Source organism: Ictidomys tridecemlineatus, chromosome 6, assembly GCF_052094955.1.
Source record: "Ictidomys tridecemlineatus isolate mIctTri1 chromosome 6, mIctTri1.hap1, whole genome shotgun sequence".
NCBI lineage: Eukaryota > Metazoa > Chordata > Mammalia > Rodentia > Sciuridae > Ictidomys > Ictidomys tridecemlineatus.
Window position 1 is genome coordinate 183,082 of NC_135482.1, and position 16,910 is coordinate 199,991.

At 49.5% G+C, this 16,910-nt stretch overlaps 2 protein-coding genes across 4 annotated transcripts in view; both read right to left on the reverse strand.

Moving 5' to 3' along the window:
- Window positions 1-7,840: 7,840 nt before the first annotated feature.
- On the reverse strand, window positions 7,841-15,564 carry Acr (acrosin). Of its 3 annotated transcripts, none has more exons than XM_078052479.1 (5): window positions 15,462-15,564; window positions 12,511-12,717; window positions 12,024-12,307; window positions 9,105-9,250; window positions 7,841-8,531 (listed from the first exon to the last, which is right to left on the reverse strand). In XM_078052479.1, the coding sequence occupies exons 2-5, from the start codon at window positions 12,624-12,626 to the stop codon at window positions 7,926-7,928; spliced, it is 1,152 nt and encodes a 383-aa protein (XP_077908605.1). In that variant the 5' UTR covers window positions 12,627-12,717; window positions 15,462-15,564; the 3' UTR covers window positions 7,841-7,925. The 3 variants fall into 3 exon arrangements, with proteins under 3 accessions (XP_077908605.1, XP_077908606.1, XP_021588695.1); XM_078052480.1 differs by lacking the exon at window positions 15,462-15,564 and adding an exon at window positions 13,620-14,045; XM_021733020.3 differs by lacking the exon at window positions 15,462-15,564 and adding an exon at window positions 13,620-14,045 and having other exon boundaries at window positions 8,294-8,523.
- Shank3 (SH3 and multiple ankyrin repeat domains 3) overlaps window positions 14,175-16,910 on the reverse strand; it is a 59,618-nt gene continuing 56,882 nt past the window's right edge. Inside the window, exon 24 of the mRNA XM_078052464.1 lies at window positions 14,175-15,584. Within this exon, the coding sequence (XP_077908590.1) occupies window positions 15,458-15,584 (127 nt within the window). The 3' untranslated portion in view covers window positions 14,175-15,457. The remainder of the gene's footprint in view (window positions 15,585-16,910) is intronic.

Sequence of the window (16,910 nt, forward strand, 5' to 3'; positions counted from 1 at the left end):
AAGTAATGGTTGAGAGGCGAGCCATTAAGATGATGCTGGATTGAAACAGGCTGTGTATTCAATTGTATATAGACCCCTGCTGTCCGCCTCAGGCGCCCGCTACTTTGGAGTTCTTGCAGGGATTCTTGGGGAGTTCGCATTGGTTGGTGAAGTTCTGGTGGAGGGAGTTTCAGTTGAGGGAGTTCAGGTTGGTGTGTGGTGTGCCTAGAAGGACCGCGTGGGTGGCATTCGGGGGAGTTCGGAACTAAAGTTGGTTCCTGCTTGAGTGGCTCGTGATTTGTGCCCAGCCAGATGGCGGCATGTAAGCTAGATATCAACGTAGCTATAATAAATATATACTAATAAAAACTGAGTGGGCTGGGGCTGTGGCTTAGCAGTAGCACACTTGCCTGGCATGTGGCTGGGTAAATACTCAGCACCACATATAAATAAATAAAATAAAGGTCTATCAACAACTAAAAAATATATTTTAAAAAACTGATAGACTTACAAGGACAAACTTACAATTATCTTCAGCAGTTTCATGCCCCTTCTCAATCGTTTACAGAATAAGAGTACAAAAAAATGAGTAAGGATATAGAAAATTTGAACACTATTAACCATCCTGAACTAATTGACAGTTATAAAACATTCTAATAGAAGAACACATATGTTTTCCCAAGTATACGCTGAACATTTACCAAGATAGACCACCACATCCTGTACCATAAAACAAATTGCAAAAAAAAAAAAAAAAAAAAACGATTCAAACCAAAGTGTACCCTGACCACAAGGGGGTTAAATTAGAAATCAATAACAGATTCCTATTTGCTAACTAAATGGCATGGTTCTAAATGACACCTGGACCAAATAGGAAATCAAACAGGAAATTAAAAGTATTTTAAGCCAATAAAAAATGGAAACAATAGGGGCTAGGATTGTGGCTCAGTGGTAGAGCGCTCACCTAGCACACGAAGGGTCCTAGGTTCTATCCTCAGCACCACTTAAAACTAAGTGTTTGGAATACAGATATTATGTCCAACTACAACCAAAGAAATAAATATTTTTTTTTAAATGGAAACAATAGGGCTGGGGTTTTGCTCCGTGGTAGAGTGCTCACCTAGCACGTGCGAGGCCCTGGGTTCAATCCTTAGCACCATGTAAAAATAAAATAAAATATTGTATCCAACTACAACTAAAAAATAAATGTTATAAAAAATGGAAACACAGGCTGGGATTGTGGCTCAGTGGTAGAGCACTTGCCTAGCATGGGCGTGACCCGGGTTCAATTCCCAGCACCATATAAAAATAAAGGCATTGTGTTGTATCCATCTACATCCTCTCTCTCCCTCCCTCCCTCCCTCCCTCTCTCTCTCTCTCTCTCTCTCTCTCTCTCTCTCAAAAAATGGAAACAATATACAAAATATGTGGTATGTTATTAAGCCGTGTTTAGGGAGAAGTTTACAAAAGAAGAGGTTTCAAGTCAATAAGCTCAGCTTTCCCATAAGTAGAACAAATTAAGCCAGGTGTGGTGGCACACCCCTGTAATCCCAGCAGCTGGGGAGGTGGAGGCAGGAGGATCGAGAGTTCAAAGCCAGCCTCAGCAAAAGTGAGGCACTAAGCAACTCAGGAAGTCCCTGTCTCTAAATAAAATACAAAATAGGGCTGAATATGGGGCTCCGTGGTTGAGTGCCCCTGAGTTCAACCCCAGTACCAAGAAAAAGAAAAAGAAAGAACAAATTAAAGGAAATAAAGATCAAGGAAGATCTCCCAAAGGCCAAAGGTGGGAACTATGAGCAACGGATTGAATGATATTATACATACCCACAGGTAATCTATACTGACGTGAATGGACTAATGAGAAACCCACCTCACCTGCAAAGGAATCCCAAGGGTGTGTGTAGTTGCTACAACCAGTACCTCACTTCCAAAGAGAAGCCTGTGGCAGGGTGTGGGAGGCCGTCGCGCGATGTGACCAGCATTGTCCTCCCCTGATCAGTCGAGGCTCCGCTGGTTACTTTGCATGATCTGGCCACATCCAAGTGGCCCTGGATGGCTGCCCCCGTGGTGGAAGTCGCGAAACGTCGCAGAATGTGTCTTCTTCGTGCTTAGGCGTGCCTTCTGCAGCTCCACGGGTCAAGCCACACTCACCTGTTCCTTTGGGACAGAATGTCCCATGGAAACGCCCTCTGCGTGTCCCCTTCTCTTGCTCCGCCCTGGGTTGTGGCCTCCCTAGACGTCAGACAACCTGCTGACCGTGGACATCGGGAAGCTAGGCGCAGCCCCCTGAAGTCTGACCCTGGCCGTCTTTGAATGGCTTCTTCTCTATAAAAGGGGTCAGCACGCGCTCTCTCTCTTTCTGTGGACCCTTAAGGTCAGAGGAGCCGTCACAGGACCCCAGGGAAAAGGTGTGTCTGTCTCTTGTGGGTTGTGTTGCACGGCCCAGCTTCCCTGGAGTGCCCCTGAGTGTTTTGTGACCGGGAATGCGACAGTAGGAAATCAGAGAGGGGCCTGGAAAACAAGGCCCACCAAGTGGCTGGGGCAAAATGGCACTCTGGCTGTGGCCTGTGGTGGCCCTTGGTAGGATGGACAGCAGGGACATTTCATCTCTGTGGGATTCTTTCCCCAAACTCATATTGCCAACACAATCCTGGAAAAGTTCAGTCAGATTCAAATTAAGAGACATTCTACAAAACACCTGACAAGTCCTGCACCAAACTGCCAAGGTTTGTCCTATAAAAGCAAAGAAAGACTGGAAAACTGTAGCAAACCAGAGGAAACTAAGGACAAATGACAAGTAAAAATGCCATGGTAACCTGGGTTGACCTTGGAACAGACAGAAAGGAAAAGTAATAAAAAGAAAAAACTGGTAAAATCGGAATAAATTCTACAGCTTGGTTAATAGTCAAGAGCAATTTTTTTTTCAGTATTAGGGATAGAACACTGGGCCACTTGACCACTGAGCTGCATTCCCAGTCCTTGTTAAGTTTTATTTTCAGTCAGGGTCTCACTAAGTTGCTAAATTGCTGAGGCTGGCTTAGAACTTGAGATCCTTCCTGCCTCAGCCTCCCAAACTGCTTGGATCACAGGCATGTGCCTGGCTTAAATTTTTCATATAAGTAAAATTATATGGTGTTTGCATTTCTGTGCATAATTGTCTCTCTGTGTTTGTCTTACATTTTTCATATAAGTAAAATTATATGGTATTTGTCTTTCACTCAGCACAATATTCTCCAGGTTCATCCATGCAGTCACAAATGATAAGACTTCTTTCTTTTTCATGGCCACATGGTATTCCTCTGTGTGTGCTCGTGCACACATGCGCGCATGCTGTGTATGTGCATCACATTTTCTTTATCCACTCATTCATTGATGGTTAGGTTGATTCCATCTCCTGGTTACTGAATAGTGCTGCAGTGAGCATGGGAGAACAGATATCCATCTGACACACTGATTTCACATCCCTTAAATATTTTCCAAGTAATTGGATTGTACCATTTTAACAGGATTTTTAATGTAGAAATCAATAAGCTGATTCTAATACTTAAATGGAGTGCAAAGGACTCAGACTAGCCAGACAGTCGTGAGAAAGAACAAAATTGGAAGACAGACATTAAGTGGTTTCAAGACTTACTGTAAACTATATACCATATAAGATAAGGCAGAGTGGTACTGGTATCAAGACAAACACATAGATCAGAGAAACAAAATAGAAAGTCCAAAAACAGAACCATAGGTATATGAGCAACTAATTTTTTTCAGAGGTGCAAAGCAATTCAATGGGAAAAGGAGAATCTTTTCAAACTATAGTGCTGAAACCACTGGACGGCCACACACAGTTCACACCAACACGAAAATCAACTCAAAATGGATCATAGACCTCAATGTGAAACCTAAAATTAAATTTCTGGAAGACCATATAGAAGAAAATTTTTGCAGGCTTGGGTTAAGCAAAACTTTCTTCAATTTGATATCAAAAACATGATCCATAAAAGAACAATTTGATTAATTGTACTCCATCAACATTTAAAATTTCTGTTCTTCAAAGGACCTTGTTTTGAGAATTCAAGGACTGTTTAGAGAATTCTCCCCTTGACAGGGAGAAATATTTTAAAAGCATATGATGTATTAATGTCATATTCAGCACCTAGAAAAACTCAAAACTCAAAAAAAACCCCACAAAACTCTATAAATATTTTTAAATAGGCAAAAGATTTGACAAGAAACTTTATCAAAGAAGATATTTGAATGGAAATAACCACATGAGAAGATGCTTAACATTGCCAATCATTAAGTAAATGCAAATTAAAAACACAATGACGGTTACTGTATACCCATCCGAAGGACTAGAATGAAAGGAAGGACCATACCAAGTGTTGCTGAGGCTGTAGAGGGCCTGGAACTATAACGCTACAGCTTTACGGGATACAAAATGTTGAACTAACTTTGAAAAAATATTTTGGCAGTTTTTGAAAAAAGGTTTAACACACACCTACTATATGATCTGCCATTCTTCATGTAGGCACTTAACCAACAGAATGAAAGTATATAAGTCCAAATAAAATGCGAAAGACTTATACATGAATATGAGTGCTCATCGCTGCTTTACTGTCATAGCCAAAACTGGAAACAACCCAATACAATAGAAAAACAAATTGTGCTATACTCATACCACGAAACACTTAACAATAAAAAGGAATAAATTACTGATACATACTACCACATGAACCAATGTCAAAGTGAATGGTGAGTGAAAGAAGGTAGATTTTTAAAAAAAAAAAAAGTGCTTGAGTTGGGCGAGGTGACGTGTGCCCATAGTCCTAGCTACTTGGGAGGCTGCAGGAGGATTGCTTGGGCCCATAAGTTTGAAACCCCATCTTAGAAAAGAGAGACAGAGAGAAAAAAAGAAAGGAAAAAGAGGACTTGCTCAGGATTCCATTTATATACAATCTCGTGGAGAAAGGCACAGGTAGAGGAGACTTGGGGGAGGGCAGGTGTGTAGGCTAGCTCACGGTCAGACGGCTTCATGGTGTATTCCTATGTCAAACTGCACCTCCCACACTTCCAGGTCTGCTCACTGGTCTAGGTATTCACCCAAGGGAGACGAAAGCACATGCCCACAGAAAGAGCCACCTGTGGGGACACCGTAGTCACTGGTAGTCACTTACCAAAAGGGCAGTCATGCAGTGACTCCATTAAGCCAGCTTCTGGCTCCGTTTTCTGGGCACTGAAGGCTACCCATCTCCATGTCTTTACTTTATCACTTTAAATTTAATAAAATGGTACTCATCAGGGTCAGTTTTCCCTTGTAGATAATATTCCATTTCCTCTCCTGATCAGAGTCACAGTCAGAACCTCTTCCTCTGGATCTTTTTAACTGTGCATCTGTGACCTTCACTATGGCTGCCTTTCTGGGGTCAGACTTCTGCCCTGTGCAGTTTCATCTGTTGTCAGATTCTTTTCTGTTATTCTTCCTAGCAATAACGTTCACTGTTAATTTAATCTTTTAAAGTCGTTACCGTAAGGACTGGGATGTGGCAGTATGAGGCTCTGAGTTCCATCCCCAGCACAAAAAGAAAGAGGTAGGGAGCAGGGAGGAAGGAAAGAAGGGAGGGAGGGAGGGAGGGAGGGAGGGAGGAAAGAACTCATCATGTGCTTCATGGTCCTGAGAGCAGTGAGCACATGCCTCGGACGCTAGGCCCCCTGGGTTCCAGTGTTCTGGGTGGCTGGTCCATTTTTCTTCTGCCTTCATGTAAGTGATATCTATTCCAGGGTCAGAATATCCACAGGAACACGAAGGTGAACCAAAGAGCCTCAATTTACTTATGAAAAAATTCATTCTTAGGGCTGGGATTGTGGCTCAGTGGTAGAGCACTCGCCTAGCACAGGAGGGACCCGGGTTCAATTCTCAGCACCACATGAAAATAAAGGCATTGTGGTGTGCCCACCTACAAAAAAAAGATTCTCTCTCTCTCTCTCTCTCTCTCTCTCTCTCTCTCTCTCTCTCATTTTTTTTAAAAAATTAATTCCTAATCTTTAAAATTAAAACATCTATTGCATTGGCAAAAAGTCACACACATTTAGCCAATGCAATAGATGTTTTAATTTTAAAGATTAGGAATGAATCTTAGCATGTTGGCTAAGACATGGGGAGATGAGCATTCTCAGGCATGGAAGGCTACATGCTTCTGCCAGGAAGAAGTATGGTGCATGAGACCCATCTATAGAACTAAGGTGGGCCTGCATAAGCTCACGTGGAAACAACTATTTGCTAAATAGAAAAGGAAGTCATAGAGTACCATGAAGTGGAAACTAGATAGGGGACCGCAGCATGCATCAACCCCTTCATGTGGATGGGATGCCTCCAGATGTGAACAAGAAACCGTCACTGGACTCCCCATGCTCCACCCAGCGTGTGGCCACGTGTCTGCTTCCTGAGAGTCGGCCCTCTACCCAGGAAGGAGGTTGGGTGCTAGCTAGGGATGACAGGCCCAGGGCAAGACTTTCCACTTCACTGAGGAAGGAGAAATAAATTAGGACAAGGGCTAGAACATTTAAGAGGAGAAAGAGCACCAGGAAGACTCTTCTTGACCCAAGAAGTCTCATAAGAAGAGATGAGTCAGGAGCAGTGGTGCACACCTGTGATGCCAGTTGCTCTGGAGTCCGAGGTGGGGAATCATGAGTTCAAGGACAGTTTGGGCAACTTAGTGAGACCCATCTCAAAATAAATCAAAAGGCCTGGGTACATAGTTCAGTAGTAGATTACCCCTAGGTTCAATCTTCAATACCACAATAAAAAAAAAAAAAGATCTCTGGATTACAGTACTGTTGCTACTGTAGTCCCTCCCCGACTTGTTCAGAATCCCTCCATGCAATTTGATGAATGGACCTGCAAGTGAATGCCAGAAGCCAGGGTCTTCTTTCACTGGGGTCTTCCATCTTTGATAACACAAGTGGTAATCTAGCAGTCAAATTTTATTTACTCCTTTGACCAAAGAGGGTAGTTGACCTGAGTCCATCGGGATTTCTTTCCCAGGACTTGGCCAACACATATGAGCAGTTCTTAGGGGTGACCCCAGCCTGAGGACAGGGCAGGTAGGTCTGCCACTCAAGTTGAGCATTTGTAGCCACTCTTGAGAAAATTTCAGACTCTAGCCATGCCGTGGCTCCTATCTGTTTCTGACATTTACTGTTGGCTCTTTGTGATGTCTTTGCATCCTGATCATTTAAATGACTTTCTGTTCCGTGCCATGGAAGATCTTAAATACCCCTGAATGGTAAGAAAGCCATTCAAAATCCACTCAGGTGCATCCAAAAGGTAGACCTCTATTCTGTTGCTATTCCTGGAAAACTATAGCCAATAATTTTCTAGTTTGCCTGAATCCAGGAACTAAGTCATTTAGCCAGTCACACAAGCCATGTTCAGCCGGCCAGTCAACAGCAGCCAATCTGGGTGCTGTACTGGACATTTGCTGTTATGGCTGCACAGTTGTGTTGTCCCAGGTTCTGAGAGCTCTCTCCACCTGCACGAGCCTCGCTGTCTCCTGATAGCACCAGGAGAACTTGGCCTCCTGGTGGAAGACTTTGAATTTTGCCTCTTTTTTCCCAGTCAGCTCAGCTCACAGCATTTTCAGGGCACAACCCCAGCTGAATTGCATATGCAGAGACCGCTTCTAGCCAGTTTCACTAAAGGGTGAGAGGAAAACTAGACCTGGCCTGTGGACCCAATCACCTCCATCCAGCACTGGCATTTCAGGTTCAGGACTCGCAGTTCCACCTGGTTGGAGAGGGAAAGGAGGGAGGGATTGGATGGAGGTCTGGGTTGCACTGGACGGACAGAAAGAAGTCCAGAGAGCATCTCTTCATGTATAGATATTTTTTATAAATAAATAAATCTCTGTTTATTTCATCTTTTTTTCCTCGGGTCTGCTGGGAGCCGGGTGGGATCAGGATATGGATCCCGGCAGCTCGATGGTCTCCGTGTCGTAAGAGGTCTTGGAGCTGGAATAATCCTTGCGCTTCAGGGTCTCGATGAGACGCTGAAGTCGCTCCGCAAAAGACAGTGTTTGGGGAAGTTTGGTGGAAGGCCTCGGAGGAGATGGCGGTGGCGGTGGCGGTGGCGGAGGCGGTGGCGGAGGCGGAGGCGGAGGCGGTGGCGTGGGTGGTGGCGGAGGGGGCAGGGTGGGGGTGGGGACCGGGGTGGGGGCGGGGATCCGGGGCGGAGACGAGGCTGGAGTGCGCAGGGGCAGGAGTGGGACGGGCCGGGGAGGGCGAGGCTGGTGGAAATACCAGGGACGGTGGGCCGAGGGCGGCCGGGAGATGGGTCGGGGCGGAGGCCGAGGTCGAGTGGGAGGAGGTGGGGTGGCCGGCTGAATCATGTGCAGGGCGTTAGGACCGATCTTGGACGCGATCCAGTCCAGATAGTCCCAGGTGGCCGTGTAGATTCCAGGGCGCTTAGCGCGGGCACAGCCTACCCCCCAGCTCGTGATCCCCACGATAACAAAGGGGCTTTGGTCGTTGTCTCTGCACATGAGAGGCCCGCCGCTGTCCCCCTGCCCAAAGGACACAGAGGTCACTCTCCGCCCGAGCCACTCTCCTTGCCCAGGGGGGTCGTGGGATTCTGGGAGGGCAGTTTCTGCAGCCACACGGTTTCCTGCTGCCAGAAACCTAGATGGGTGTGCTGAAATCTGAGATGGTGCAAGAGCCTCAGCTAGGACGGACAACAGCATGGACCGAAATGGGTTTCCTGCAGTGAGACGAGTGAAGTGTGTGCACGCGTGGAGATCTGCCTGCATCCACCAGCACGTGTGGGTTTGAATGCTTTGAGCTCTGGGAAAGAGGGGAGCATGGTCTTCAGGCACGAGGTTTGGGTGATATGTTCTGATGGCTGAGGTTGGGGTCAAGTACTGAAAGGGGTGAGGAGTTCTCTGTAGGAGTAGCTGGTGGGTGTCACCTCTCATCTTCACTGTGACTGTCAGTGCTGGGAGAGGGACCAGGGAAAGATTCACTAGAGAAGGGCACTAGGCAGGGAGTAGAGGCAGTGGATCAGGGACCCAAAAAGAGGTGTTCTCAGTCCTGAGGAGCCCTGGAGGGACCCAGGAGTCTGGCACCAGGAAGAGGGTTACCTGGCAGGTGTCGATCTTGCCTTCGGGATACCCTGCGCACACGTTGCTGGACGTGACACGCCCATTGTACCACTGGGTCGAGTTACACAGGTCGAGGTCAATGAGGTCCACACGAGCCTCCATCAGCACAGGCGACGGCCTGGGGGCTGCAGCCAGGCCTACAGTGGTCAGTGATCAAGGCAGATCTGGAGGGAAGCCCTGCCTCCTCCTCCACTGAACCCCCATCCTTTATGATGCTCTAGTCACACCTAGATCCATCAGCCAGCGCCCCACCTTCCCTCATACTCTCCTGTATATTAATAGTAGATGAGGGGTTAAGGAGGTTAGTGGAATCTGCCCAGCACTCACGAGTCACATCCTGTTATTCCCATTATTAATCCAGTTATTCCCTGGGGCTAGAGTGCCACCTTCCTACTGTGGGAAAGGGCAGCTGTAATCTGCCCAGGATCACCCTTCTCCAGACCCAAGTCTAGAACACACCGTCTGGCTAGGAATCAGCCTCCCTGCTTCTTATTCCTCACCAGGACTTCTCCTTCCAGCAGTGGAGCTGGGCTAATTAGTCCCTCCCCACATGCCTCAGATCTGTTTTGAGGAGACTGTAGGAAGAAGAGAGCTGAATCTGGGTCTCCTTCACAGCTCCGACCCTATCATGACATGGGGGTTAGGAAAGGCCTGTCTGTGCAAGCTCATGCAAGCAGCAAGCATGGGGTCAGACGTAGCCCCACCTCCAGTGCCTCCGTGCCCCCATCCGGTGCACACAGCAAGACCCCTTCCATGGCAGCACCACAGCCTTGTGGGCAGATCCAGAAGGTCCGCAGCACAGGCAGGGAGCAGCCTGGGGAACACAACCATGCAGGCCCAGAGGGTAAGGGAGATGCTTGAGGCATGTACACAGGGATGCACACTCAGCCAGCATCTTGTAGATGACTGCTGATGTGTGTTTGCCAGGTGGGATTTGGTTCTTCAATCCCTTCAGCTACCACCGGTCCTCCTATTCAAGCAGCAGCAAGGGATTAATGTGTGCCCTGCCCTGGGAGTGGTGGCCACACTGAGATGGCAGGTTGTTAGCAGTCGAGATGACTTTTCAGATCTCTGCAGAACCATAGTCCTGAAAGCCATGATCATTGTGAAATGCCCAGTGTCCTAAAACAGAAGAAAGTTTCCTCAATCCCAGCCCCTTGGCTTAAGTAACAAAGGCCAGAAGCCCACAGGAACTCAAAATTCAAGGGAAAGAAGCAACACTCTGGGGTACTCTTTCAGCCCCAAAGAGTTCAAGGATTAGCCAGAACTAATTTCCGGAAGTTTCCGGTGAGTCACAGGAGAGATTGGAGCCTGAGTGTTTCTTTAAGACTTAAATTTAGGGGATGTTTGAAAAAAAAAAAAAAGGAACAAGAGATGCCCCATTAATTTCTGGGGGATTCCAGGACAAAAAGGCCTTGCTTTGACCTCCAAGTTGTGTCTGGGAGCCTACAATTGGATAGCAGATGTGGGGTTGGAGTGAGGACCCCAAGAACAGCCTTCCAGGGACTAGAAAACCCTTCAAGCCATGGACAGGCCAAAGGGTAGAAAGGAGTGTGATCTAGAATAATGCAGGTCCTCACTCTGGACACCATGGCAAAACCTTTAGCATCAGCAGCAGAGACAGGGGTGGGCACACTAGGTCAGAAAGTGATGGTCTCATGTCAGCAATGGCCAGTGAAAATGAGATTAGAGGGACAGGACTGGTAACAAACCCATCAGGAACCAGATCAACCGCTGGAACAAGGGAATAAGAGTAAAAGAAAGAATCTCAAACAAGTTTTAAGCCCCAAGTGACTGAACTGCTTCAATTAAGAAGCATAAATTTTCTATTATCAAAGAAGAGACTGAGAGCAAGCTTTCTGTGTCACCACCCTAGTGTCAGTGGACGAAATTCTATGTGGCTGCTTATGGAAAACTGGAGTGTGGGTCATGCTCAGAGATCAAGTTCCACTTGGTTGTCCTCTGTCAGAATCTTGCTGTCTACAATTACCCCTGGGACAAAGAGTACCCCTAGGCTTCAAGTTCATGGGGAGATGTTGGGCTCCGCATAACCATGGAGTCAGCAATGGCAGTTGCTTTAGATTCCCTCCCTGGACCCTCTGCGGCTGAGCCCATCTGCGGTGGAAAAAAGATTCCTGTACTCACTCACCACTCAACTGGTGCCAAGTGGGTCGGGCAGTGTTGGGTAGGGGAGGTATTTGGGCCAGAGAAGAGGGATAGCTTGCCAAGGCAGAGAAGTCTAGAGAGGCAGCTACCATCATCGTGAACAGCAAGGGGCCCGTTGGATGGCTCCAAGGTGCCCAAAATGCCGGAACACCCATGACCTGCAGAAAGCCCACCCACTGCGTGCCTGCCTCTAAGGGGACAGAGACAATGTCAAGCACATCAAACGACAAGGGTGGAAGTTTGTGCCAGGACTATCCAAGGACAGAGCCAGGAGCCTGCTGCTGCTGGTGGATAAGAGTGACCCTGTCATAGCAGAGGTTGGAGTTGTTCTGCTTGGAGGCCATCATCACACAGAAGCAAAACTAGCCCATGGCCACAAAAGCACACCTAGAATTCTTCTCTAAATGCTGTTTCAGTGTACATTCCTCATTTCCAGAATCTAGCAGGTGGGGCTCCAGGTGCCAGGCAGAGACAGGAAAAAGGCCAGGGTTCTACTTGTGCATGCCATTCGGCCTTCCACTAGGCAACCAGTCCTGTGACCTTGGACAGGGGCTCGGTTTCCCTCGGACCCCAGCTTCTTCAGCTGTCAAGGGCACCGTGACAGCCGCTGCCCATGGTACCACCATGAGAACTGAAAGTTGCTCAACTGGGCATCAGTGTATGATCCCTGCCTCTCCAAGCCCACCAAGAGAAAGACCAGCATGCCCTCCTCAGAGCCCTTCCCACACTCACCCTTCTCCTTTATGTATCCCCAGCCAGCCACATAGCAGGTCTGGGGGACTTTGGGAGGGCCTGCCTTAAAATTGGGCAGGCAGCCTACCCCAATGAAAGGCCCACATGGAACAGGAGGGGTGACCTTCAAGAGAGCAATGTCGTTCCCCTCGGTCACAATGTTGTATTTTTCGTGGATGATGATTCTCTCCACATATCTCTCCTGCAGAGGATCATTCACTGGCATGTTTGTCCCATATTCAATTTCCTGTGCTCCAAAAATCAGTCTCCAGTCATAGACTCTTCTGTGGGTACAAAGGTACAACAATCGTTCTCACAGATGGGTTGACAGAATCCCCTGGGGAGTAACCCTGAGAGCCTTCCCCCAACCAGAGTCCAGTAGCCACTTTGCCGGGGACCCCAGGGAGACCCCCGCACAGAGCCCCTGGGGAAGTTCCCTTTCCAAAGAGCATTCTGGAGCCCTCCCTCTGGGTGTTCCCACACGTACTTCTTGTTGTCAAAGCAGTGAGCAGCTGTAAGCACCCAGTGGGAATTCAGCAGGCATCCTCCACACGAGTGGTACCTGCGGTTGTTGTGGGGCTGGTAGACCTGAAGGCTGACCATCCAGGGCCAGGCCCCATTCTGCACCACATGCCCTCCGATCACTCTCGAGCTCCCTTGAGGGTTCTGCCTGAACCGCAACCCACAGGGGCCACTGAAGAGAGACGGAGACACAATTCAAACGCATTGGCACAGCCCGTCCCTGCACGGCCGGGGAGAGGCAGGGATATGGGGCTGGGAAAGGTGGGAAAGAGCTGTGGGGTTCCAAGAAAAGGGAAACCTGGGGCACACAAGAAGCCATCAGCTCCAGGAAGTGGTTTGGGGTTATTTTGGGGTCTTAGGTTTCACAAAATAAGGAAAGAGGGGCCATAGGTAGGGCTGTGCAGGCCCTAGAAGTATGGGAGATCCCTGGGCAGAGCAGGAGGCTAGAGGTGGAATGAGGGGTCTGGAGGTAGAAGAGGATAATGGACTGGGGTCTTTAGAGACAATCTCAGGTAGGAGAGTCAGGTGATTTAGAGAATCTTGGGGCTGTAGTGTCAGGGTTAGATAGTAGCAGGAGGAGAATCCCTGCAAGCAGATACAGTGACAACAGGCCTAGGGGGAGGCACACGAGGAGCAGTGAGACCCAGAACTGTCCCAGGTGGGAAGCCAGTAGCAGTTTGGGAGTTGTTGGCATTGTGGGGCACTTTAGGGAGTCTCTAGGTAGATGGAAGTGCTAGAGGCACATGGAGTCAGGCTCATGGGGGACATCTCAGTGGTTCACGGAGGACAGGGCATCCTGAAAGTCGGGGCTTGATGTCCGAGTGGCCCTGGGGTCAATCACCAGGGGAATTGGGAGCATGGATTTAGGAGCTGAGAGCTCTTTCTTAGGGGAAAGGAGACAACTCAGGACCCAGGGTCCCTGCACTGATGGTTCTGGGAGCAAGGAGGGTCTGAGCTGGGTATGTGAGACCCAGGCCCTGCTAAGGCCCCAGTTTGGCCCCTCCCTTTCCCTGGACAGAGGAAGTCTGAGCAGGACCTGTTGAGCTTCCCTGACCAAGGACCCCTGACACTTACTCACACGTGGAGTTATCTTTGGCAACCACAGACACTGCCAAGACCAGCAGAATGGCAGTTGGCAGCATCTCCACCATACTCCTGCCCCAGCCTGGCATGCAGGCCATGACCTCACAAAGCTCCGTGGCCTCCTGGCCAATCAGCAGGGTAGTCTCCCCCCAACCCCAGCAGGAAGCCAGGCAGGCCTCTTGGCTTAACTGATCCATGCTGAAGTGACTCCCCAACTTCCTGACAGGGTACCACTCCCCGGGTAATTGGGGACTGTACACCACCTGGTTCCCTCCACCCCCAAGGCCAAGATCTTCATTGCCAATTACTCTTCCAAGGTCCCACTGTGTGAGAGTTAAGGGTGTGTCTCTTTTCCAGCTGTAACCAGTGCAGACTCAAGCACTGAGGAGCAGTTTGGCCCTGCTGCAACAAGATGGTGCAAAATGTCCGTGGTTAAAAGGAGTCAGGTTCAGAAGATCTGTGGATCCTTATCACTTGGTAGGGAAAACTGCCTTTTCCTTCTCCAAGGACATGCCATCAGTATACTTTTCAAAGAGCCATTTTGAATTTCCCAAGTTTATGACTACAAAATCTACTTTCCTGTTCGCTGCCAAGTATCACCAGGTCCCCTCCCTGGACATCGAGACCTTCTCTCTGGGAACTAAGTGCGACAAGTGGAGCAAAGTATTATCTTCCACGGTTCCATGTCAGTTCTCACCACAGCGACCTGTGGATCAAACATCACTTTTTCTGATTGTCAGGAGACAGCATCTTGACTATCAGGAAGTGACAAATGTTTATTACCTATTCCTGGATGTTCAAATGTTTCCCGCCCCTGATAGAGTGTCCGGAGCTCTGATGTGCTGTACCTGCATGGAGAGCACACCTACCTGCTCCACCTCAGGGGAAGTCTTGCCAGCTTATCCGAGGGCAAAGACATTGTTCCTCTGCTAGGAGTGTGACCAGAGCCCCTCTTGTCTACCTATTGGGACATCTCCTTTTCTCTTCCTGAGTGCAGACTTTGGGGATTATGGATGATCTTCATTTCTCTCCCTATTTTCTCTACCCAAAGGACAGAGTTTCTCATCTCTAAACCTTGCAGGAGGTCACATGCCCCTCAACTGAATGTCCAGCGGATCTCAAATATCAAGGAGTTCTCACCTCGCCCCACAGGTGAGGACATCTCTTTCCTCCACCTCAGGTCCAGAGTCTTAAGTCTCCTCCACCAAGAAGTAAGTCTCGTCTCCACCACCCAGTTTCATCTTGTTGCATCTTCTCTACTGAGAGTAAGAGGTCTTACATCCTCTGCCCAAACGTCTGGGTGAGTGTCCTGAAGTCTCAAGTGTCGTAATGAAGTGTCAGGAGCTCTCATTCCATGACCCAACCTCCACGAAGTTTCCTGTCCTCCACTTGAGAACAGTCTCCTCTTCCCACCTGAAGGTCACAGCTTTGACCTCCTTGACCAGAGCATCTCAAGTTCTCCTTTCCAGATTTCTCACGCCAGCTCTGGCCCGTCTGTCTAAAGGCCTCACCTCCCCTAGGTGACAGGGATGAAATCCTCCGTCTCCTATTTGAGGAGGTTCATCCAGGGTGTCTGAGTGCCCCCGGGGCCAAGCAGGGAGGATTCTGAGTTCCTGAGGACTCCCTGGCCCGGAGAAAGTGTCTTCCCTCAGGTGTCGGGGCTTTGGCCTGAAGCCCGGCCTCCACAGCACCTCCAGCAGGTTTCTGGGGTCTAGTCCTGGAAGACCCTGACCTGCCTTCTGAGGCTTTTGACCTGGGGGAATATTCATCTTCTCCAAATCCTTGGGGAACCAGAGTGGGCAAAGTTGTTTCTATGAAAGACAAGCCCCCTACCCTTGCTCAGAAGGAAACCAGTCTCCCTGGTCCCTTCTCTCTCTGCCGCAGGCAGGCCTTCCCAGGGCCTCTCTCCTTGACTTCCTGGGTCTTCCCTTCTGTATGATGACCAGAGTTTCTAGCCTAAAAATGAGACAAAAAAAATTGAAAATGTTGAACATTTGTAATTGTGGGGCTTTGTAAACAAACTGCAAGTCACCAATCCCAGCCTGAAGAGGGACTTGGCCATCACTCCAGAGCCCCCAGAACTTCACCTGCCCCCAAGCAGCCTGCAGGGCACCTGCTTCCCCGGAAGGCTCCCTCTGCCCTCCAGCTTTGGTCCCCTTCCCAGGATCTTTCTGCCTGGCTGGCTCCCCCCCAAGCCTACCACCCCCCCCACCTGAGTCAGGTGTCAGTCTGTCATTTTCATGCCAGCAGAGGGGCAGAATCCAGAGCCCAGAAAGCCCTGCCCTCAGGCATGGCACAGCTCTGAGCCCTGGCTCCCGAGGTCTCTACCCTCCTGCTCAGCGGACTGTCAACCCACCCGACTCTCGGTCCCCGTTCTCTCCCACCCAGGTGCCCCTCCCCCACACCGTGAGCTGCCCCCCCACAGATGCCACCCAGGCGTCTCCCAGGACACATTGTTGGCCAGTGGCAGCTGGCTGTGCACAGGAGGCCCGTGCCCTTGAAGGTCATGTCTGGCTCAAATAGCCTGAAGAGAAAACCTCACATTCCTGAGGTGCTGCTCCCCAGAGGGATGATCCAAGGTGGGAAGCACCAGCTTCCTCTAACCTGAGGTTAGAGGGCTGTGAGGGTCAGGGAAGGAAGGCTTCCTGGAAGAAGGGGCCTGGAGTTCAACCCAAGCAGAGGGGGAACCGGCCACGATGCGACCCCGAGCCACCAGACGGGCTCCAGGACTTGAGGAGTGGAGTGAGGCCAGCGGAGGGAGGGGCAGGCCACCTCCGAGGCCAGAGGGTGTGCGGAGACACGCCTTCCTCCACAAAGACCGTCGGGTGTTAGTGAGCAGAGGGCAGGAACGGAGCCCAGGGAAAGAAGTGGGCCAACTGTGCGCAGCAGGCATGGACAGGACAGGGAGGACTGGAGATTTTATAAACAGCTGGGCACTGGAGAGCGGTTTTAAGCCCTAGATTTAAGATCATGACAGAGGGACTGGGCTGTAGCTCGGTGGCAGAGCATGAGGTTAAAAGCCTGGGTTTGAGCCACAGAACCAAAAAATGAAAAAGTGGCAGAGATCATGGAGGACCACCAGCCTGGAGCTCAGGAGCCACCCCTCAGTGAGCTGCTGAGCAGAGAGAAGGACCAGTGTGGGAAGCCTGCATGGGAGGCCAGCAGTCCAGGGAGAAGGCAGGAGCTGAGCAGGGAGGCCAGCAGAGCCTGGGTCAGAGACACATCTCTGAGTCACCAACACATGGGTCAGGGCTATGGGGCTGGGTGACCAGTCTCAGAGTC

What these genes read in the sequence shown, in the direction of transcription:
- Acr (XM_078052480.1), bottom strand. Translation starts at nt 13,825, where the DNA reads ATGGATCAGTTAAGCCAAGAGGCCTGCCTGGCTTCCTGCTGGGGTTGG. An exon ending in AAAGATAACTCCACGTGTGA is followed by an intron (nt 12,718 to 13,619) that starts GTAAGTGTCAGG and finishes GTCTCTCTTCAG; the next exon opens with TGGCCCCTGTGGGTTGCGGT. An exon ending in CACTGCTTTGACAACAAGAA is followed by an intron (nt 12,308 to 12,510) that starts GTACGTGTGGGA and finishes TTGTACCCACAG; the next exon opens with AAGAGTCTATGACTGGAGAC.